Genomic DNA, 25,290 nt, shown 5'->3' on the forward strand with positions numbered 1-25,290 from the left:
AAGTTGAATCACTTGAAAAATGTGATATTAAAAATATAAAAAAGTGTTAAATACACCTTAATTTTGATTTGAAATCGTATAATATTTAATTGGGTATGCATTCATTCTTTTATATTGATGATTCTAATTATAACCACATAAAAAAAAAAATTTCTAATTTGTATCAGAAAGTAATTGTTAAATGTAGAATGGCAACATTATGATGCAATGGCTCAATACATGCCTTTTGTAAAATCAATCTAAAATATCGCTATAAAGTCTCTAAATGTATTGCTCATAAATTATTATTGTATCTTAAGAGTTTTTAATTTCGCACAATCAAACGTATTAAAATGTCTGTCACAGACGACTCAAAAAAGAGAGCGGAAGAGTTGAAGGAAAAGGCTAATGAACATTTTAAGAGTAAGTGCCGGCCTATTTTACCGGTCAGATAGAAATATTTTCCTCCCCATACATTGATGATATTATTATTATTATTTTATTTTTTTCTGTACTGGGTTTCTTCAAAGTTTCTGTGATGTGTATTCATAATTATCATTGTTTTATATGTAGATCTCTCTTAAATGAATAGGCTTTCTTCCTGTTTGATAGTTAGAAATTTGAACTCTTTTTTTAAATTCATGAAGAGTACACGTGATTAACAAATGATATATTTTGATTGTGAATTATTTGTTTTGTAAAGAATGATTCAATATTTATTTTAATAACATTTTTTGATTTCTTATGATATTATTTAATTGTAATCATAAGAATGGAAGTTATGTAAAATGCAAAACGATTTCATGCGATTTAGTATGTTTGAAGATAATTTTGTTCTTTCTTTTAACACTTTAAGTGCCAAGATTATTTTGGCGTCCTTTCTATCCTATCCGCAATATCCAATTTCTTTGAAATGATGATACAAATTTTTGTAAAGTTGTGAAAAGATTGCATGCATTATTTTGTTATCTCTTGAGTTGAATTTATTAATAGAATATAACTTTAAAACTGTATATCATCAATTAAAAATGCCTAATACAGCTTAAAAAAATTATATTGTTGTCTACAGTGACTGGTGTTGCCTGAAAAAAAATGTACAAAGTCAGGCACCATAGCCTGATGAAGTACAAAATGAAAATTTATTGTCAGTCATCAGTATCCGTCACTTTGTGTGTTGAATGTAAAACTAAAGCACTTACTTATTGGACAAGGTAAAATCTTTTCATTACTAGCAAAATTAATTTGTTAAGGAATGTTATTATTGAACAAATTGAATGCGACGAATTGAAGTTGAAAAAATTAACATGATTTTTATAGCCTAGATTTGTTTACTTATATTCTTAACCTTTTCAAGGAACTGGAATATTAATGAATTAGCAGTACAACCCCTTCCTCCTGCCCTTGTACTATTAGCTACATTATTATTAATTGATTTAAGATATGCAATGAAAGTTTTTTAATAACATTTGTCAAAAGAAGTATTCAATGATTCTTAGTAGTATTTTATATGTATATTTGTATGAAATTGAATACTTAATTAATGCCCAACTTAGTTTGTTTCATTCGAATTTATAGTTCTATAATAATAATAAAAAAATATTAGTTTAAGGTTGGTTCTTATTTTTTCTTTAAAGGTGTTTAAAAAGTATTTATAAAGTGTTTGATAAAATTAGTCTATGCACCCTGATTGAAAAATCTTTGAAAACAAAGCAAGTGAATTTTTACATTCTGTTTTGAAATCAAAAAAGGAATGACACAAACCAGACATATGACTTCAGTTTTTATGGACCATTCAATAATTGGTGACAGATCATGAGAATTCTTTAATTATGTGGTAAAATTGGATTTGAGAAAGGATTGGTTGTCAGAATAATCTAGCAATAAATGGGAAAATCTTTTGAATTGTTGAATAATGAAATGTTAAAAGGATTTTTCCAACCTTTTTAATAAATGTGACAATAAATGCTTACTACAATAATTGTTGATAATTTTAGTTTGCATGATGTTAACGATTTAATTAGAATTGTCAATAATTCAGTCAGCCCTGGTGAAATAGTATCTACATGAGATATTGATCAGTTTTTATATATTGGTATCATTTATTCAAAAATTTGCTTGTGAAAAAAGAAAGCTACCTAAAATTTTCAAAAAGCGTGTATCCTTTTCAAAACTTTTTGCAGAACTAAGTGGCTAGGAAATGCAGCTGGTGCTGAACAAACAATTAAAATGTGAAACTAATTGGTATGACCATATTGTTATGAAGAATGTATTGTGAAGGTTAAAAACAAATTCATATACCAGAAGCTAAATAATATAAATTTGTTACAAATTGTAACTAAGATCCAGTCCTGCTTTTTAAGCTGATATTTTTCTTGTAATTGACCAAAATTATTCTATATATATTTAGAATTTTATATCAAATTTTAACACAGGATATTAAAAAAAAATTATCAATAGCTATTTGGAAACATTTAGTATCATAAAATATACTGTTGAAAACTTTAATGACTATATATAGCAGCTATAATACAACACATAAAATACTACTACGAATCACTGAATACTTCTTTTGACAAACTACTTCAATACTTCTTTTGACAAACCTTATTAAAAGATTAGCAATTCAAAGTAAAAAATTTTTAAAGATTTTTGTCATTATCAGTAGTGTTAAGGTAAGATTCAATGGAGACAGAAATGGTAAGAAATAAGTATCATGAAAAATGAAAAACAATGAAAAGTAAATAGTTTGATGATTAAAAGCATGAATGTCTGGACTTCTTATATTATTTCTCTCATAAAGTTTTGAATGAATCTCCTGCCAAGAATATGAATTGTTTGAATTATGAGAGAATGGCGAAACAAGTCTAAAAACGATCCTGCTATAAAAAAAGATAAAAAGCCATTTTATTCTGTTATTTTTAAATGTAAGCAGTTACAAAAAATGCAATTCTATTTTATTAGAATGTAACAATTTTTTTCAGTGATATGATGTGCAACTCTGGAGAAACTGAGGAATTTGACATATTCATGAATCAGATCTATCCCATTGTACAGTTATAGTTAAAAGGAAATTTTATTTAAATAAAAATATTGAGGTTGAAATTGTTAATAAAACATAAAATATTTGGTTTTAGATGAATTAAAAAAATATCAATAAAAGATAGCTTTTTTTTCTTTTCTGGATAAATTTGGAATCTAAAGTATATAAACAAATTGAATAGGCAGACAAGACTATTTTCTGGTATGTAGCAAAATCAAATATTTTTAAAAATTAAGGTTTCAACAAAACAATTAATGGAGGGCTGCTTGCAATTCATTTATTTAAATGCAAGAGATTCATGTGTAATTCATAATTTTTTTAATGAATTTTGTTTTAGTTAATATGTGTGTCTGCAAAGTGAGATTTAGCAATAATTTGTACAATCAGCATCTAATAATAATCATGTGATGCTATTATTCATTTTGAATTTGGAAACCTTCTGTGATTTTGCACATGTGTTGTGAGGCATTTATTTTGTCTAAATAGGAGGAAAGATGAAAGGGGAGAATATTTATATTTAGCATTAAGGTGAATTCAAATGACTGCGGATTTACAGGCATAATAATCATGCACCTTTTATGTGCATCGCTCTTTACTGAAGTACAATCTTCAAAAAGTGCTAGTCTTTCAATCCTACAACAAATAGTATTTTCAATAGTGTTTGTATTTTGGTCTTGAGCTGTAAATGTTGACTTATTAGCTGCAAGATTGTGGATTGTGCGTAACAAGTACTATTAATATTTTTTATGTAAACATCTAGAAATAACAAGCAGGAAAATAATGGTATAATTGAATGCTATTGGTAAAAATATTTAAATTTATTTGCACTTTTATGTCTAACCAGGATTTTATGGTTGAATTCTTTTAGAGACATCCCCCATTGCTTTTATAAAAGTTTAAAAACCCTGTAAAAAAAATTTGAAAAAAGTTTTTAAGAAATTTAGTTCTTTTTGCAGTTTAAGAATAAAGACTGTTTTTATACAAAATAATCTTATTTTAATGAAATGATAAAAATTTTATAAATGTAAAAATTATCTTTTGAATGATACTAATTTTAAAATCTTGCAAATTTTTCTTGAAATTTAACAAATTTTTAAAAATATTGTCTTGCTTTATTTCCAACAATAGATTACATTCGTACCCTAGAATTTAAACTGCTTAAGTTTCTTCCATTTTTAAAATCTTGGCTTTTAAGAAGGATTCTATTTAATATCTGTACAAGATGGATAAAAAGAAATGTAATAGTATCATAAAATTTAGAAGATAAATTGCACATTTAAATTTTTAATACCACCATGATGTCTTAGGACCAGGCTCGTTTAGAAAAGTTTGTGAAAGCACCAAACAGAACATATGTAAGGCAATTAAAATAACACAGCTTTAATGTCTGACAATTTAATGGAATCAGTGGCATTAAGTTGTATTTAAATGATTTAACTGAAATTAGATTTAATCAATATCCCTGGAGAATTAGCTGGTCAATAGAAATACCTAATCTTTATTAATAATAAAGATGATTGTAGTTGATACCATTCTACAGGCCAGTCTGTTTGACCTACAGCTGCCAAACTTAGCATATATATATCCTAGAGGATGAATATGTGCATTTCATTATAATGTTTTTGAAATTTTAACTTATTAATTACAAGGGCAGGCCCATACCATGTCATATGAATTTAAACTTTGCTCTTCTTTCTGGTAATTGAAGTATTCTATGATTGAAAGTATAAAGAATGTGGGCTGAAAATTAGAGAAATGCTTAAACACTGAAGAGAAAATTCAGGCTTCTAAAACAGTATAAACTATGTCTTTTAAATCAGGGGGGGGGGGAATTGATAAAACTGTTAAAGACCAAAGTTACAGAAAAAGTTTATTGGAAATTTTTAGCAATCATTAATTATAACCAACTTACTGGTCATTGAAGGCAGCAAATAAAAAATAATTTATATGCTTTAATAAAAATATGTTGTATTCTATAACTATTGGCAAATCAGCAATACATAAAGGAATTTGAGTGATCTCATGGCTGATGAATGATATATGAATTGCTGTGTGTGTGTATATAATAGTTAAAAGTTCTCTATGAAATTAAACAACTTTTGCTTTAAATATAGAATTTGATTATATGCATTATTGGTTATGAACACTTTCAACGCTACCGACGAGATATCTCGTCTTTCGGATACTTCCAATTACAGATTTCTGCCAGCTAAAATTTGTCTCTTGTGCCAGTTTAGGTAGGTTGAACTTTTGAAAAAAGTAATCGTATTCTTCAGATATGTATTAGAAAGTTTAACATAATTAAGCTGGCATAAGAGACAAATTTTGGCCCACAGAAACCTGTATTGGAAGTATCTGAAAGACGAGATATCTCGTCGGTAGTGTTGTAAGTGTTCATAACTAGATTTAAATTTAGATGCATTAATAAGTAATTATGTTTTGAAAAATGTAAACAAACTTATTAAAAATATCAAGATTGTTGTTAAAATGAGCAGTAGAAGTCTAAATCCATTTGAATTTTGAAGTAAACATGCTCTATTGAATATATCTTGCGGTGTTTGGTTATGATGTTTCAAGATTGATGCAATAGTCAATTTTGAAACAAGATTTTAGTGCAATGATAAAGAGCACAAAAAATCTGATGAAAATTTCAAGATAAAGAAAGGGAAAACATACTAAAGATTTTTAAAAAAATCAAAATGCATTGGAATGTAAAATAAAGTTATTTTTCAGCTTGACTTTCTGACTTCATGACATATATGTTGAAAGATCGGGTAATGAAATTTTAGAAGAACTTCTTATTTTTGTTTATATGACCCAATACTAATCGCCCTTCATGTGTGGTACCATATTTTGTATGAGGATGCCAAAATTTAACTTGATAACTATATTGTTTGGAGGCTCTGAAGAGTAATTTTCTAGTTTAAATGTTTTGACTTAATCAAAATGATGTAGTTATATTTGGGCTCTGAATAATTTGAGTTTTAATGTCTTTCAGTATTAATATAAGTTTATTTTTTTTTAGAACAAGAATTTGATAAAGCCATTGATATGTATACTAAAGCTATTGAGGTTAATCCAAATGTAGCAGCTTATTATGGCAACCGAAGCTTTGCATACTTGAAGACAGAATGTTTTGGATATGCATTAAATGATGCTTCAAAAGCAATTGAACTTGATGAATCTTATGTCAAGGTATGTGTTTATATGAAAAAATGTGAATATTTCTTTTATTGAATTTGAATGCTGTCAAGGCAATCCTTGATGATGAAATTCTTTTTTTTAAAGTGATAAATATGTCAATAGCAAACAAACCTCTTGGAAGAGAAAAATCCATCAAGTTGTGACTTAAAGCTCATTTTCAGGAGTATTTTGTAATTAACATTTAAATTTCATTTAAAATTTTCTATTTTTAGAAAGTAATCGCATACAGGTACATTGAAAATAATGTATCAATAAGGAAGAAAGGTACAATTATGAAACTTCGCAAATAAGTATAGTGAAATCCGATATGCAAATTATCCAAGTGCGTATAATTGCACTCTCTCAAGAAGCGGGTCCTATACAAGATGGCACATAATATTTCAACTTGAGAAGGACTTTAATAAGTGAAGAATGCCAGGTAAATGTGTGAGAAAACATTTTTCACAGTTAAGGGGGTTTGAGAGAAACAACCCCCTTATTGTCATTAAATTAATCATTATCATAATCTTCATAAATAATTCATTATTGTCATGAAAATTGCAAGCTTGCTGTCATACTGCATTACTTGTCAGATTAATTGTTCAGAGTGTGTCATAGGATCATGTTTAGAGCTGTGGGCATGACCAGGAAGTTGATAAGGGTGAGAATCGTGCTGCAAGCACTCATGGTTCCCATAGTGAATTATTCCACAATACAATCAAATGTGGGGCTAACAGTTCCTCAAATTATTTCCAGAATGCCTTGCAGAAGCAAATTAGATAAGCATCCTGTTCGTGTACTGTCTTTAACACTGACATTGTGACAGCTCTGTCTACAGTGGTGCCAAGCCAGAACGATGTGGAGAATGCCACAGATTGACCAAACATGGCATTTAATGAAGAATTGTTCCGGGGGGAGGGTAACAGCATATGGGTGTGGAGGTGCCCTGGTGAATGATACAGCTCCATTCACGCTGCTGTAAACACTGCCCACATAATGGTCTGGGAGATCATAGCCTAGGATAGCTGCTCATCTTAATTGTGGTATGTGGAACTTAACACATCAGCATTTTATTGGTGACATTCTTTGAAATGTGGGATCTTTCCTAAATTGTCTTTTATGGGCAATTGTCCAGCAAGATAATGCTTGTCTGCATACAGTTTGACTTGCTCATGACTTCCTATGCCCTCTTCTATAGCTGGCCAACACCCTAGACTTACCACTTGTAGAGAATTTTTTAGATCAGCCGAAATACCAGGTGCCGTGATGACACTATTTGCGAGTCCAAATGCCTAAGGATAACATCAGACGTCTAATGTACACATAATTATACACACTATTGTATAATTATACATACTATTTAAGTATCTTGATTTTATGATCAAGCAAATCTGTATCATTATGTGTATTAAATTTCATTTCAATGTAATGCTCTCTTCTTGATTCCCTATTTCGAATGTACTCGTGTATATTGTTCATAATTTGTTACACAATAATGAAAGAAATGGAGTTATTTTCTTCAAAATAGCTTTCTTTAAAATTGTATAAAATATAAATAAAGAATATAAATAATGGCTTTAATTTTATAACATTATTTACATATATATATATCTGTATGAGTACGAAAAATCAACCAAATATGAAAAAGATCTTAAAATAAAATTTATTTATTCATAATTTTTTATCAACATATAAATTTAATAATCCACTTTAATTGAGTATGATCTTAATTTAAAGGATAAAGATTTCTTCAATCTAAAAGATTTTTTTTAATTGAAAGGCGAAAGTCATCTTTCCTTATATATTGCCTTCAACTGATTTCAATAATTCATAATTATTACTCCATTAAAAAAATATTACTTTGGGGTAAATCTGTTTGTTTTTTATATGTATGATTGAATCTAAATATTTTTTAAAAACAAAAGTGTCGAGAATTACTGTTTTCATGTTCTTAAATATAATCTCAAATTATTCTGATATTCTCTATAAATGTGTTTAGGTATGTGATTTAAGCAAGGTCAATAGTATTTTGTGTATTTTTCTAGGGTTATTATAGAAGAGCTGCAGCTTACATGTCCCTTGGAAAGTTCAAACAAGCATTAAAAGATTTCAATGCTGTGAGTATTATGTATGTGCATTTTTTGAATGAATCATATTTTCTTGAACTGTAGATTACTATTTTTTCAATGTGCAGTTAAATCTAAAACATATTTTATGATCAAGACTTTTGAGCTTTTCAAGCTTCAAATTGGCTTTTTCCATTTTTCATGTTCATTTCTTAAACAGGTAATTTATATATTTTAGTGTATTTATTAAAACTATTAGAATTAAATGTTCATATGATTCCGAAGACTCAATTATATATCTAAAAGATTTTTTATCATGCGAGAACATAATGTTGTTTTGGTTAGAGGATTTTGAAGTTCGAAATAGCATAGGCAATGAATAAAGCATAAATGGCAATTGTCATCATCATCTTTTAATCCCAGATAGCTTTTTACCTGCTTTTGCCAGTCTTGCATTATTATTATGTATGCTTCTGTAAAAGCAGATGCGTTTTTAAAAGGTTGACATAGAACTATGACATCATAGCTGTTATTTCATCTCAAAAATGGTCTAACTCCAAAACTTCGTTTGCCAGCTATTTTGTGTGCCTATGTATGTGTATAATATATTAAAATGATCAGGGAAAAGTTATATTTAAATATAAAAGTCTTCATATATCATGAGATAGTATTTTAAGTAATTTTTATGGTATTATTTCTAGTAGGTTGTAAGGTACCTTTCTGAAACTTCTGCATTTCTTTTCATTTAGTTGAATAATAACATAGGCATGCTTATGTAAATGTTTTACTCTTAGCAATATTTACTTATTTATTAATTTTTGATCTAATTTTTGATACATACTTGGCTGTTATATGCTTTTAATTTTGAATGTGTATTTCTTAGGTTACAGTTGCCCGCCCCAATGACAAAGATGCAAAGGCAAAATTCTTAGAATGCTCAAAGATAGTTAAAAGAAAGGCATTTGAAAATGCTATTGCTGTTGAAGAAACAAGAAAATCTGTTGCAGATTCCTTAAATTTAGAAACAATGAGTAAGTTAAATTGTCTAAATTTAGTTTAATATGTTTTATCAGAAAAATAATACTCACACAAAATATACTTTTTTATCCATGATACTCATATAAAATATCCTTTTTTCAAATTATGTTTATTTAATTTAATATTTATCTTCTTTATCTTGTATAAAGTAGTTAAATTTCATTAATATATATATAATATTAATACATTGTTGTCAGGAAATGAAAAAAGTCTTTGAAATACAATTTTATATTTGATTTTTTTTTTTATCCTTTGTGATATACCATATTTTTTAAAGGGCTTTTGTCTAAATTAATATAGATAATTTTTATTAGTTGCATGTGATAATTTCTCATCATGTAGGCTTTAAAATGTATGTATTATAAAGCATTCAAGAAATTTTTAATTTTGTTTTAACTTGAGCACAATCCAGAAACAATATATGGTATTTTGAAGGTTTTGTTGTTTAATTTTAGTTATTTTATTATTAATTCAATTATTTGGTAATAAATAATGATTACTTTATATAATACAATGCAAAATGCTAATAATTAGACATGCAATTTTTCTCTATTGGAAAATTTTTATTGATATTTAAATCTAATTTTTAATTCTAAGTATGTTAATTGCACTAAATTCATGATTGCCCATGTTATTATTCTCAAAATGTCGTTAAAAATCATTAATGAATGTGTTTGACATAACAGTAAAGAATAACTTTTTATTAAGAAAAATAAATCAACAAACTTACAATTGCAACAATCAACTGTTTATTCACAATTGTATGTATTGGCCCCAACTATATGTAAATTTGCATTAAAGTATTTTCCTGCTAATTTCTGTCCCTTCCCCCGCCTCCCCCTATTTTATGGATTAGCTGAGTTTTTCTTATCATACTTACCAACATTTTACAAATCTGAATGTTGCTTCCCAACATGGGTAGTTAAATCACGGAAAAGACCATTTTACATTGAGCTTTGTTTGTTGATCAGATGCCAAGTCAGTGATCCCAGAGCTTTGTGACAAAATAGATAATACTGGAATCTTCCAGAATTTTGGTGCTAGAGCCAATTTCTTAAAACTCAAGCAATTTGAGAATTGAGCTGTGCGCCAAATCCAGGTGTTTATTGTAGAAGTAGCATCAAGTCATGTGCGAAGTAGCAATTGTGTAGTGGTGAGTCGGTGGTTGGATACAGCTAAAACGAGGTGAAAGTAGAGAATTGCAGGCATTTAGAGAGACCGTAGAGTGAGGCTACGTAGATTCCCTCCTCCTGCTGAATTCTGTTTGGCAACTTTGTGCTCTGGTTGTTATTATTACCAATTACTACTTGTGGGTTACTGTTTGTCGTAATGTGTTACTTGTGTGCATCTCGGCTCTGTATTTGTTGTCTGCATATTCTTATCTTCATGTTAATAAAAGTCGTTGTTTGTTACTAATGTCTGTTGATTGTGTTTCTTCACCGACTAAAAAATTGAAATAACTCAGAATTCATAACAGTATGTAAAATTTGTACTAAAATATTTTCCTAATGATTTCTGTCTTTTTTTTTTTTTTTTTTTTTTTTCTAGCCATTTTATGGATTATCTGTGGAATATCGTAGTTTCAAAAATTTTAATTCCATGATAATTGAGAGTTTACTACAATTTCAAATAGAATGTTTAATTGCAATATATTTAAATAAGCGAAATGGTGCGGTACTAAGCTGTTATTTATACGACCAATTTAGATTAACAATATTATTATTTATTACCTGGATAATAATTCTTTATTTAGTTTACTTTCTGTAAGAATAGAAAATGCTTTTTTTTATCATATGTTAATGAAAATAATTATTTCATCCTCATTTAAATTGATATTTAGTTTTTTATCATTATATTTGAATAATGATACAAACTACAGATAGTTTCCTTTTATATATATAAATAAAGATAAGTTAGGACATAAGTAACTTTATTATTATCATTATATTTATTATTATGAATTTTGAGTAGAAATAGAAAGCAAATTTTGGAAGTGATTATCTTGAAAGGTAGCACTAAAGTCAAATCATAGTCTGAGATCTACAATTATTTCCCCTTTGGATTAAACTGCAAATATTTGCAAATGGGGTGTCATTCTAGGTTTCAATCCTTTCCAATTACAGAATCAAATTTTAAATATACATTTTGTTTGATCTTTCAGTAAAATCACTTGAAATCTAATATGACTTATGATTAGATTTTAAAGAATAAGAAAATTGCTAGTTTAATCAACATTTTTCTTAAAATTTATTTTTGAAATTATGGTGCTAAATATGTCTAATACCTTTGTACTTCATCTTAGCCATTGAGGATTGTTATAATGGACCTAAGTTAGAAGATGGCTTTGTCACATTAGATTTCATGAAAAACCTAATGGAAACATACAAGGAAGGAAAAAAATTACATCGAAGATATGCATACCAGGTAACTTTATCATTTTCTAAAGTATTTATTTATTTGACTATATAAGTAAATTATTACCATTAGAAAATCTCTGTCCTAGGGATTTTGAAGATGCTATTATCTTTTTCTTTATTATTCGTGGTTTTGTTTCAATCGAAATTTTACCATTATTTACATTTGGAACAAAAATCTACATTAATAAATCATTACAAATTCACTTCCCTTATATTATTTGTCTTTGCTACAATTCTTTATCTAATTATTTTACTTTAATTTTTTGTGTTAACTATGTCTATGTAAAGGATAAATTGACACCTAATAAGGAAAAGAAAAACTAGTTATTCTACTAATAATAGAATGTATCTGACAACTTCATTTGTCAAAATTTTATTTGCAAGACTATTTTAGTTTCTTAAAACCAATAATCTTGAGTTTACTTGCTAAAAAATATATGCTTGTTTATATATTGCTACATATTGAATATTTTTTACTTTTAAATTTTATGCCCCCTCCCTTTTTATATAGTAAACTTTTAAATTTTAATAAGAGAATTGTTTTATAATTTTAATTTTTGAACTCCAAAATATTTATAACCATCAAATATTTTATATTTTATCTTAAATGGATTTGTTTCTTAATTTATATGGCACCATTAGTATTTTGGTAACAAAAGATATTCTTGTGTTTCTAATTTGAAATTTTTTGAAACAAGTTTCTATACAAATCTATACTTATAATAAAGCTCAATGTGTGTGTGTGTGTGTGTGTGTGTGTGTGTGTGTGTGTGTGTTGGCGCTCTACAGGTCAGGTCATTTGACATACAGCTATCAAATTTGGTACATGTATACCTTAGAGGTCGGGAATGTGCACCTGGGGTCCCTTTTTTTGAAATTTTAATTAGAATTTTAACTATTAGTTAAAAACTAACTTTCCCGCCAAAAAAATCTTCCATTTTCCCCACCGCCAACTTTTCCGCCAAAAAAATCTTCCATTTTCCCCACCGCCGACTTTCAGTTATTTTTTTCTCCCAACAGAATTGAGGCTAGGGTTAACATTTTTCGGCGGATTATTTCAAACGATTCTGTTTATTTTCTTAATGTTTTATGCATTTAAAATTAAACATTGTTAATTAATCCATGTTTCACATTCATTCTGAAGTACTTTTGAATTAAAATAACACAGAATAAAGGAAATTAAAAATGTATAATCTGCATAGCGTTACCCCAACTGGCGTAGAAAAATTCACGCACTTGCGTTAACGTAACTGGCGAAGAAAATTCACGCATGCGCATTGTTTTCTGACTGTTGACATGGCAACCAACGGATGATTTAAATTATTTTTAGGTTAGTTGCATGCTTTTTTAAGTAAATTGTAATTATGTTAGTTATATATTTTTTGTATATGCTTATAGTTTTAAGTACATCGTTTTTTAAGTAGTTTTTTTTAACCTATTTTCAATGATTTAAATTATTTTTAGGTTAATTGGATGCTTTTGTAATTAAATTGTATTTATGTTAGTTATATACTTTTTTGTATATGCTTATAGTTTTAAGTACATCGTTTTTTAAGTATTTTTTTAAACCTGTTTTCGACCGATTATTTTAAACGATTCATTTTATTTTTTTAGTGTTTGATGCATTTAAAATTAAACATTGTTAATGAATCGATCTGTTCATGATGAATCTGAGAAATTTTTGTTGACAAATTCTTGAGGTATTACATAAATTAAGAAAGATATTCTTTAGTGCCCATAAAGTGTAAACGCTCAGTGACTCTATTATCAGTAATCATAGTATTAAAAAAATGCTTTGTTTCAGTAAAAAATATTATTATATTAATTGCAGATTAATCATTTACACTTTAATTTAAAGCATAATTTCTACGAGGGGTAACAGAAAATTAGAGAGATACATATCAGGCTATGACTGAAGGCCCTTATAATATTATGAGTGAATTATATGACTATCAAAATTTGAAGTTTTAAAATATTTTGCCGAAGAATCTATTAAAGTTGGAATTGCGTAAAATATTTAATGGTACGACCGGAGTTTAACCTCCTGCTTGGAGCAATTTTTAAAAATCGCCAACAACGACCTTGCGAAATGTTCAAAAGCAAAGGAGCAGATGTTCAATTATAGTGCATAATAAAGATTGCCAGCTTTGGAGCGTTATCGCAACTTGGCGAAGAAGGGGGTTAAATTAAAATTTAAACGAACATTAAGATTGGCGAACCGGCTGGTCGCCAAAGGCGGCTAGTATAAAATAAATTCATAGTTACAATCATATTGATGACTTTTTGTAGTATAATGTCAATCTAAAAGATGTAATCTTATAAAAGAGATAAAGATGTAATGTTTATATTCATGGAAGCATGTTCATGGAAAAATGGATGCATGTTCATTTCAGAATTGTTTTGTCATGTTAACAAATTGATAAATTTTATTTAATGTTTTCCCTCAAAGTATTTATCATTATTTAATTTTTTTAATCTTAATACATACTTTATTTTTAATGCTTGTTTTTTATTTCCAACCAAATATCACTATAGGTGGTTAGCTATTTTTCAATTTATTTTAAAAAAAAAATGCTACATTATTGAATTTCTTTTTTTTTTTTTTTTTTCTTCTTTTTTTAAAGAATCAATTAATTTTGTATTCTTGATAAAAGTTTTAACTATGATTATTGATATATTATTTCATTTTAATCCTGTAATAGATATTTTGAAATAGCAAATAGTGTTTAATGAGTTCAGTTTAGTCATAAAATTCTGTGCATGTCTTTACAGATTCTCCTTGACGTAAAAGCTCTTTTTGAAAAGCAACCTACAATGGTGGAAGTAACAATACCTGATGTAAGTTTTTTTTATATATATTTATTAATATGGATTTTTTTTGTTGCTATTTTTGTCATTAATTCTTGTAAAAGATTAAGAAATTCTAATCTAATGGTCTTAAGACCTATTCTATATAAAACATACACTATTCATGCATTGTTGTAAATAATTGCTATATTAATTTTCATTATTTCAAATGGAAAGTTAGAAATAAAATTATTATTTTTATTACTAATTGCAGTAATGTTATTTTAATGAATATAATTAAAATAAATTTTCATTTCAAATTCAAAGCCGCAATTAACATTGACATATTATAAGCAACATATTTATTTATCAAGTTATTAACCATTAATCTACAATATGTGATATTTTCTTTTTCCATCACTATACTGTTTAGGATTCGAATTTTATTTGCTACAGATTCCTTTGACTCTTTGTCACATTCTGCATTGTAAACCCCTTTAATATGCATGGTAAATTCTCTGTATTTATTGTATTTTAATGATGAGATTCTTTTTTGTTACTTCTATGTGTGACTAAACTTTTGTTTTGCTGTCATTTTGATTGACACATAATGTAGTTGCATTTAGATTAGTAATCTTATGAATGAATCTTCATAGTCAGCTTAAATAAATATTTAAAAAAATAATATTGACTTGGCTATAGGATTTTCTAGGAGAGTTTATTAAACACTCTCTCCCCCATAAATTGTTGAATCACCATTCTTTACTTTATATCTGCATGGAATTTCTCTAATTCAAAGATTTGAATTTGAAATTGCATATAAATTATACTGCTTTATAGCTGTTTTATTTGAAGTAATGTATATTATTTATTACAACTTATTTAAATGACAGTTTGTTATTCTTAATTAGGTTTATTAAAATTACCAACTTTTTTAATTTTAACTCTTACCATATGTATTTCATGTTTTTTTTTTTTTTATCTGTTATGATCTGTTTTCTTTAATTCAAAATTTTAGATAGTTTGATTCACAAAGTTTTACTATCTTATGCTGTTATCTATTTGTCATTTAAATTGTTTTAATTTTTTTTCTTGGATATTAGATTTATTCTTAAACATAATAACTGTTCAAGATTTTTCACAAAATATGGGTGTGATTAGTATTGTGTATAATTTAGATAAATATAATTTTTTTTAATGAATTTAGGTATTGGATTATTGTTGAACTTTTGAAGTTGTCAATTCTTGAAATTTGAATATTGTTGCATTGCACTGAGAAAAAGTACCTTAGCTTGTTACTGTTCTTCAATATTAGTGAAAACAAAAATTGGCATATACTACTTAAATTTTTAATTTTGGCACATAAGAAAGCTATAAAAGCTTTTTTCAATAATGCATTTTATATTTCAACAAATATTCTGCATAAATGTCTTTTAATATGCATGCATAAGAGTTCATGAATTGTACATTTATTTTGCATATTTGATATCATCTATACTCTGATCTACTAATAGTAGTTGAAATTTTATTATTGTAACTCATGGAACATTCTAGCATTTTAATGAATCTGTAAAAGCATTTTTATTAATAGTAGTATTTTTGTTTCAGGATAGTAAATTCACTGTGTGTGGTGACATCCATGGTCAATTTTATGATCTTCTAAATATATTTGAATTGAATGGTTTACCATCAGAAACTAATCCTTATGTATCCTTTAAAATTATTTCACTATCATAAAATTTGCTTTTAATTTTCTTTCCATATTAAGAGAAAAGAAATTAATGAATTAGTTTGGTTTCAAGTACTAGTATGTTAAAAAAAGTTTTTGTATCTTAATGATGGATACACAATTAATATTCTATGATATATATTAGTTGAATTAACAATTGTAATCGTTATAAAATGTATATTAATTTCAATTTTGGCATTTAGTTTTGTTTAATTTTTATCTGAAGATATTCTCTTTTACCCTCCATTTTCATATATTTATATATCATAACGAAATACTAGAATTTTTAATCAGTTTTTTCAGCAAAAACATAAATGAATGGACTTTCCATGATTTTGAAAGAATGAGAGGACCTAATGAAACTATAAAGGATCATCTACAACAGTTATTCTTTATTTATTTAATGGCACATTTTTGTACATATACTCCTTTTTTTTTTTTTGTTGTTGTTGTTGTTATCGTCTTATAACATTTCTCTAGAAAATAATGAGATTTAATGCCTTCAGTACATTTAATACTTCCAAACAGTTTACATTTTTTTCTCATTGTTGCCAATTTGTTCTTTGTTCCATTATTTTTTAAAACTAGTATTTTTATATAGTTATTACTCTCTTATGTCTCTCTTTATATGTAAGTAGAAAGAGAGAAATTTCATGCTTAAATTTTCTTAACATATCAGTTATTTAATGGCGATTTTGTCGACCGAGGCTCCTTCTCTGTTGAATGTATATTTACTCTATTCGGTTTTAAATTGTTATATCCAAATCATTTCTTCATGTCCAGAGGTAAATAACTTTAATGAAATTTATATTAATTAAATGAATTTTATATTATTAATGAACTTTTATTTGATTTTTTTTTCTTCCAGGTAATCATGAGAGTCAAACTATGAATCAAATGTATGGTTTTGAAGGCGAAGTAAAAGCTAAATATCCTTTTCAGAATTCTTTATACATATTTTTAAAATAGAATTTTTAGTTTTTCTGAAATGCATTTGGTTCTTACAAATTTTTATTTAGCTATATTTTTGACACATTTTAACATGAAACAGCTTGGTAAAATTAATAAGGTAAAAAAATTATCAATTTTTACAAAATTGTGTGATATAATATTTGTAAAAAATAAAAACAAAGCATTAAACTTTTTATATACAAAAAAAAATGCAGCATTTGTTTTATTTGAATTTTTTTTAACTATTTGTTATTAGTCATTGACTTAAAACTCTTAATTTTTTTTTTCTATTTTGTATTAAAATAGAAAAAATGCCTTTCTATTTTGTATTAAAATAGAAAGGCATGCAAATTTAAATATCTTCTAGCAATTTGGTATACAATATAAAATATTTATCTATCCCAGTTATTTGTACTTAATTATGAATATTTGCCAGATCTAATGCTGAAATTTACATTGTCCTCAAATATTTAGTATTTGTTTTCTGTTTAATAGAACCTATTTATCTTATGTATATATTGGTAATTTACAATTTTATTGAAGTGTTTAAAAAAGAGAAAATATATTTTAGGTTATAAATAATTTTATAGTCTTTTAAGTACTGGAATTATTTTGTATGTTGCATAATCAGGTTTAAAAACTTTAAAATTATTTGGTATATCTTCCTAGGTCCTATCATATTTTGACATGAAGTGTGACAATGTATTGATAGCTAATAAGCATTTTACTAAAAAGTTTTTTTTTTCATTGTGAATTAAAAATTTGTTTGAATTATCTTAAATAAGCAAGGAATTGTGTTTTTATCTAGAGAAATGTTGTGGTAATTCATTCTTTTATTTATGATAACTTAAATGTTTCATAATATTATCTTTATTATTTCTCTTTATGACTTTAATTCATTCATATTATCCAAATGTATTTTTGTTGAAGAAATTTCTTTAATGATCACACATATTCTTCACAAATGGCAGACTTATTTACTGAAGTATATAACTGGCTACCGCTATGTCATTTATTAAATAAGAGAGTTCTGGTTTGTATTTCTTTTTTATTATTTAAATTGTGTTTTGTGTATATTTATTTTTAATAGGTGGATGAATAGAACAATAAAAAAAAATGGAATTCATCATTCTATTTAAACATATTTCAATCTCTGGCTTAAAGCTTTGTAGAAGAATAATGTTTTAGGTTTTATTAATGTATGTTTATTTTATTTTTAAAATTTGCTCTTAATTACATATCAGTAATAATACATATACGTAAAAATTTATTTAATATTCCCACAACACAAATTAGTATAAATCTACTTATTGCAACAATGAAAAAAATTGTTGCAAAAAATGTATTAAAGTAAAAGAAAATGTACAAAATTGATATCACCGGAAAACTTGTTAAAGGTCAAATTTGGCTTTTGGGCTACTAAGATATTGCACAGTTGTTGGAAGGAAAAAATATAATAATTAAAATGAAATTTTAATTAAAAATTAATTAAAAGATTGAAAAATCTTTTCTTAATGATTAATAAGCAAGCAGATAATCCAAGCAGTTATGTATTCTAAATTTGATAATTAAATATCTAGCACTCTACCTTGCAGAGCAGATTTTTTGATCATGCATGCTACTATTTACAAATATTATGCCAGTAAACATTATGATATTATAATTATTATGTGTGCACTTTAAAACTTTCCATTTATTTATATATTTTTTTTAAAATTTTCTTGTTCTCTAAATGAATTTTATAATACAAATGGTTTATCTTTTATTGTTTTATTTATTGAAATAGTTTTTAGTATAACATATTTGATATAAAAGAATATGGTTTATTACCTTCAAAAGCAATGCTTCAAACAATAACCTAAGTTCCACTAAATAAACAGATTGATGAATTTTCTCATTACCTATTATAACTCACCATTTTTTAATATATATTTTTGTCTAAGAGAAATAAATATTCAGTTGTTCATTGTTAAATAGTGGTCTTCACTCATGTGTTGGAGGAAATTAATACTCTAATAAAAAGGAAATTATTTTATTCTTGTGATAAAAAAAAATTGTTAAGATGATTTTCTCCTATTTTAATGCACAAAATAAATTGACTCTGCTAATCTAGATTTGAATATAAACTGTGGGCTGTTAACAAAAGTGAAACCATTTAAATTATTAGAATGCTTAAAGAATCATTATCTTTAAAATTATTGTATATTTTTAAATAAAAGTGTTCAAAAAATTATCTAGGATGATTTCATGTAGAGTTGGGAAATATTTTTGGATTGTCTTTTTGTATTAATTGATTAATTTTACAAAACTTAACTTTTTATATTTCTTGGTGTTACAAGACAGTATTTTGCTATCAGTCCTCTCTTGTTCGTTTTATATGATACATTATATTAGAATTTTCATATATTTGCCAGAAAACGTACAGCATTCAAACACATGGCAAATATCCAAGAATAAAAAAGGCACATAGTAAAAATAATATTAATTTCCTTTCTTATTATATATTTCATTTTTATTTATTTTATTGTAATTATTGTTTCCTTATACAATTCATTAATCTTAAAAATTACAATAATAGTTGTCAGAAAACGTTTGCGTGCAAATACAATAAAGGATATACATTTTTTTTTTTTTTTTTTCCCCTGTAAACACTTATTTAAAGCAGGAAGGTAAACTTAAAATATTGTACTTTTGGGGATTTTGGAAGATAAAATTAAAATGGATTTCAATGAGAAAGAAATTACTCCTGAAGTAATGAAGATTTTCTTAAAATTAAGGAATTAAAGCAAAACAAATTTGAGAGATATTTGGAAGAACTTATTCTTCTGTCTGAAGATTTATCAGTTATTACAATTCGTTGAAATCTCTTATTTCAAAACCACGAATGTCTATTTAAGCTACTGCACATGAAAAGATATGCATATTTAAGTCTGTATATCTAAGAATTACTGAATCTTAAATTGAAAATGATATTAAAGAGAAATTCAAAAAACTCTTTATGAAAGCACCATGCATACAATTTTGAATAAAAGCTGATTATCGTAGCTCTGCAACTCATAGAAAACCACATTTATCATCTGCTTGTAAGAAAAATTTTGCAAATGAGTATATAGATAAGCTTCTATATTTTGGGGAAAAGCTCTTTTCCATTTTGAGTGCAAAATTCTTTATCTTAAACGTCAAAAGGCATAAGCTGGTGTGGAGAAAAAATAAAACTTTTTTGAAGTGGAATATTGTGCCTACAGTTAGGCTTAGGGGAGGAGGAGTAATAGTTTGGGCATATTTGGCTGCTAGTGTTGGAGGTCATGTAACCTTTATGTTTTAATTAAAATCATATAGAGTATATAAACATTTAAAAAGAAAATTTTAAGCAGATTGCATAAAATTTGAAGTTTGTCTTGCTTAAACCAAATATCATCTCCAAAGATCTTATACATACTACTCTCATGTGTGACTCTGACTGCTATACAATATCAAAAATCAATTAGTCTCCTTCACTATCACTGGATATGAATTATATTGAACATTTTTTGGGGCTATGGGAATGCAAGATTTGCCATTGTGACAGAATCTTGAAAGATGTTTTAAAAACATTCTTATTACAAAGTAGAGCAATATATGTATATTTTTTTCTTCTGAAAAACATTAAAATTATCTCATTCTATGCATAAACAATTGAGTAAGGTACTTATCTAATTAACTTCTAGAATTCAATTTATAATCTTTGGAAATGAATACATAGATTTTTTATGTGTATGTAAATTTTTTCTTGTGATTTTAAAGTTTAATTAATTTTTATAAAAAATGCATATTGTATTTCTGAAATTACTTTTAAAATAAAATGAATTGTGTAATCAATATATAAATAAAAATGAAATTAATATTATTGTTATAGTGTGCTTTTTTAAAATTTAATATTTACTATGTGTTTGCATGAAGACTTTTTCTGACAACTGTACTTTATTCACATAATTGTTTGTGATGACATTTATTGTTTTATTTTCATATCTTTAATATCAGTTATTCAAATCATTTCAATGAATTTGTCTTCTCTATGTGTGTCCACTGTCTTAATATGAGTATGAGTAAAAAGAAATTTCCGAGATCCCATTTTATATATTAGTAAATATCATAAGTTGGATTTTGAGAAGCTCTTCATCTATGCCTACTATTGTTAAAATAAAAATTTTATTTGTTTTTCAATTTTATTTAAATGCTTTATATTTTTCTGTCTAAATTTATATTAAAACTAAAAATGCCTAAAGAAATTATAGTCTAAACAATTAATATTAATTGAAGATGAATAGAATTTTCAGTGAAAAACTGCAATATAATCATATTATTTTGATATTTTAGGTCATGCATGGAGGCTTATTCTCAGAAAATAATGTAACTTTAGATGATATTAGAAAAATAGACAGAAATAGACAACCCCCTGAAAAGGGTAAGTGATTTTTTTTTTAATTTTTTTTTCCTTGATCGAAGTAGAAATGCTTGCAGCTTGTAAAATCATTGAGAATTACATCAAAATTGAAATTTAAATGTGGCTGGGCTCTGTTATTGTTTTTATTAATGAAAGAAGTTAACTTAAAACAGACTAATTAGTTTCTGCAAGTATCATATTATTGCAATATCGTTTTATCTGATTATGTCATTGTTATGAAATTTCTGAGTTGAGGAATTCTCCATTAATTCTACAAACCTAATAATTCTTAATATCTTTTTTGAAAAATTAATAATGTAATTGACCTTATATTAAAATAAAATTTAGAAATTGTATAATTACTATATTAATATGTTATTTAATTATTGTATTTGTAATATATAAATTATTTTCTGTTCTAGGTTTAATGTGTGAATTACTGTGGTCAGATCCTCAACCTCAAACTGGTATTTCTCCCAGCAAAAGAGGTGTTGGTATTCAATTTGGGCCAGATGTCACCAAGAAGTTTCTTGCTAAAAATAAATTGGACTATATTATTAGGAGTCATGAAGTGAAGGCCAACGGATATGAAGTAACACACGATGGAAAATGCATAACTGTCTTCTCAGCACCAAATTACTGGTAAAGAATTTTATATTTAGTAGTCATTACTTTTTATGTTCTCCATGGTCAGGATTTATTGTCATAGGTTTGGGGAAGGAAATTTAAAGTTTTAAAATGTATATATATATTTTTTTAAGTTAAGATTCTTTTATTCTGTATAAACTATAAATTTGTAATATTAAATTCAAGGCTAAGTATATTTTTTTATTTATTTATAGATAGATAGACAGATGCTAATATTACACTTTTAAATAAGTTTGGTTCAGTGTTTCCATTTTAAAAAATTAACTTGAAACTAGCCTCAACTTATTAGTTTAATTATTTCCCTCTTCATATCCACTCATTGCAACTTTTGGACTCTCTCTAAATTTAACGAAATATTCTCTATAGAGAATCTTTCACATGTTATTGAGATGAACTATCTCTTCTGCACTGTCCATGTGACCATAAATGACTGCACAAAGTTTTATTTGTGTATACAAATGCACAAATAAAATTAAAATTTTGGACTCCTTCATTATGTTCAGATTTTTCTTACTTGTCATTGTTAACAAGCAAGTGTTTGTTATTTATAATCAGAGCAATCATTTTGAATTATTCTGCATTTTAAATTTTGACATTTATGACTTCAAGTTATGAGGGTGACTGAAATTTTTTAAAAACATCAGTCTTTCTTATCTGAAGAAATAAAGTCTTGATATATGCAATCCTTGTTATTTGAGGACATTCTGGATTATTGTATTTAATTTCTACTATTTCTGAGTAGTTTTAAAATGAATTTGTAATCAAATATATAATATCAGCAATAACAAAAATAGTGAATGAAAATGTACTTTTTGCATTATATCTGTTAAAGCACTAACATATTTACTTTTGTATCATATTATTTTAGAGTTTTATTTTTAAACTTTTTTGCTCTTGCATCTCTCCTTATTCTTGTATTAAAAAAATTCATGAATTCTTGTATAAAAAACACTAATTCTTATATAATGAGTTCAGAAAATAAATAAGAAAATAAAGCATCTATTACTGAATAGCAATGGTAATAATTATAAAGAAATTTGAAAGCAATTTAGCAGATTTCTATTTTAAGGATTATTTATTGCTTTCTACAATCTTTTTGTTATAATATTGAATAATTTGAGAGAAAGTTATGTAATATTTTTAACATCAGTATTGCTTTGTACAGTCCTCATTATATTGAGAAACAAAAACAACAACAAAAAAAATCTTTATCTAACATGCATATTGGAAAAGCTTTGATTGTTTCCCAAGTTATGAAATGATATATATACATTAATTCTTTTTATTTGCTAGTGATACCATGGGCAACAAGGGGGCCTTTATAACCATGAACGGAAAGGATATGAAGCCTAAGTTTGTGGCATATAATGCTGTTGTGAGTATAACAAATATTTTAAGAAAATTTATTTATATGTAGGATTTTAAAATTAGTTGACAGTTTGTTTGTTTTTTAATGTCTTGTCAAAGATGTGATATTATATTTTGTGTAATGAATATACTGTTTTAGTTGAGTCTTAATTCATGTGTGATAGATGTAAATAAAGAGGTCTCAAATCGGGTATATAAATTTTCATATATGTCAGTTTTGCTTTTTATTGTAATGAAAAGATTATTAAATTTTATTTTAATCACTGGAAAGAATTGGGGGATTTTCTAAACAAATCTATTAGTGATGCTTATTTTTATTCTGAATATGTATGGCAAAGAGATTAGCTCTCGAGTGATACAGCATCTTCATAATTTAATAAATTTTTCTGTTGTCTTATCTATAAGGTATTGTTTAATAAGTAATATTTGCATGTAGTCAATCAATCAAGAAAAATATATCTAAAATGTTTCATGAGCAAGAAATTTTTTCAATTATTAAAAGTTTTATATCTTGCATTATATTAACACCAAGTTCTATACTATATTATATAAAGATCAGTTTTACTTGTTTCTATTTCTAACTAATGATTTTTAGCATCAAAGCCCTTACATTAGCTTTAATTGATGACAGGATTGGTGAAAAGTGCAGTTTTCGAGAGCATTAGGTGCATCTGTAAAAAGTGTTCCCCTACTTTTTTTCCCCCTCCAAACTTTGAAAATGCATTAGAAAATGGTGAATAATTTATGATGAATATTAATAAAATGAAAATCATTTTGCCCCCCTTTTTTTTTCTTTGTAAATTGGAAACTGTTTTATTTATTTTAACCTTGCATTGAATGATTTTTTTTAATTGTTCAGCTACAGTTATGCAAATTTTTTAAAGATTAAAATGAGGAATGTAGAAAAAACAATTAAGAATTTTAAAAAAAAAAATTTTGAAACTTATTAAAACTTTTTCTATGTTAAGTTGAATCTACTTATTAACTTTCATTGACTAATTGGGTTAGACACAGTTGATGAATATTATTTTCACAAATTCTATGATGTTGCTAGAAAAACTATACAAATGCTTTTGTTAATTTCAGCCCCATCCAAATGTGAAACCCATGGCATATGCAAGCAGTCTGCTTGCTTTCATGTGACAGTGGCCACCTTAGATAATCATAGTTTCTCAGGAAAATCAACTCTGTAAATACAAGAGAAATTCACTCCTTGTTACTCAAGCATCTATACATAAGAAATACCTATAAATGGTATTTATATTTAGATGTATACTACTGTTTTAATAAATTACTGTATATACTTTTTATTACAGTGCCCAATTTTGTCATATTAATGAATCCTTCCTTTTATTAATACAGTACGTGTGCTAGTATTATTTGATGGCTTCTACTGAATTAGCTTTTATAAACTTTCATGTATACATTTTAGGGATGGGTAAATTTGGTAGTTAATGTTTTGAAAAGTTTTATGGAGGTGCAATGAAATTTTGATTTGATTTCATAATATACAAGGTGCATTCTAATCTTAACCCTGTATCCAATTTCTAAATTGTTAGACATGGGCATATACTTTCAGTTAGAAAAATACTTTAAAGGACATAAATAATTATACATTATTTCAGTAAATCAATGTACTTATGAACAAAAATTATAACTCT

General features: G+C 26.3%; 1 protein-coding gene across 1 annotated transcript; it reads left to right on the top strand.

Annotated features, from left to right (window-relative positions):
- Positions 1–200: 200 nt before the first annotated feature.
- On the top strand, positions 201–24,940 carry LOC129966928 (serine/threonine-protein phosphatase 5-like). The gene is made up of 14 exons (XM_056081543.1): positions 201–402; positions 6,045–6,214; positions 8,248–8,319; positions 9,152–9,299; positions 11,609–11,730; positions 14,496–14,561; positions 16,119–16,217; positions 16,919–17,024; positions 17,108–17,168; positions 18,142–18,223; positions 21,547–21,634; positions 22,036–22,255; positions 23,555–23,636; positions 24,716–24,940. The coding sequence occupies exons 1-14, from the start codon at positions 333–335 to the stop codon at positions 24,770–24,772; spliced, it is 1,443 nt and encodes a 480-aa protein (XP_055937518.1). The 5' UTR covers positions 201–332; the 3' UTR covers positions 24,773–24,940.
- The last annotated feature ends 350 nt before the right edge of the window (positions 24,941–25,290 follow it).

This window comes from Argiope bruennichi, chromosome 4 (genome assembly GCF_947563725.1).
Source record: "Argiope bruennichi chromosome 4, qqArgBrue1.1, whole genome shotgun sequence".
In the NCBI taxonomy this organism is placed as follows: Eukaryota; Metazoa; Arthropoda; class Arachnida; order Araneae; family Araneidae; genus Argiope; species Argiope bruennichi.

Excerpts from the sequence above, each read along its gene's own strand:
- LOC129966928 (XM_056081543.1), top strand. The coding sequence starts at position 333 with ATGTCTGTCACAGACGACTCAAAAAAGAGAGCGGAAGAGTTGAAGGAA. Across the intron at positions 16,218-16,918 it reads CATCAGAAACTAATCCTTAT|TTATTTAATGGCGATTTTGT; the intron begins GTATCCTTTAAA and ends TTAACATATCAG. Across the intron at positions 18,224-21,546 it reads TATTAAATAAGAGAGTTCTG|GTCATGCATGGAGGCTTATT; the intron begins GTTTGTATTTCT and ends TTGATATTTTAG.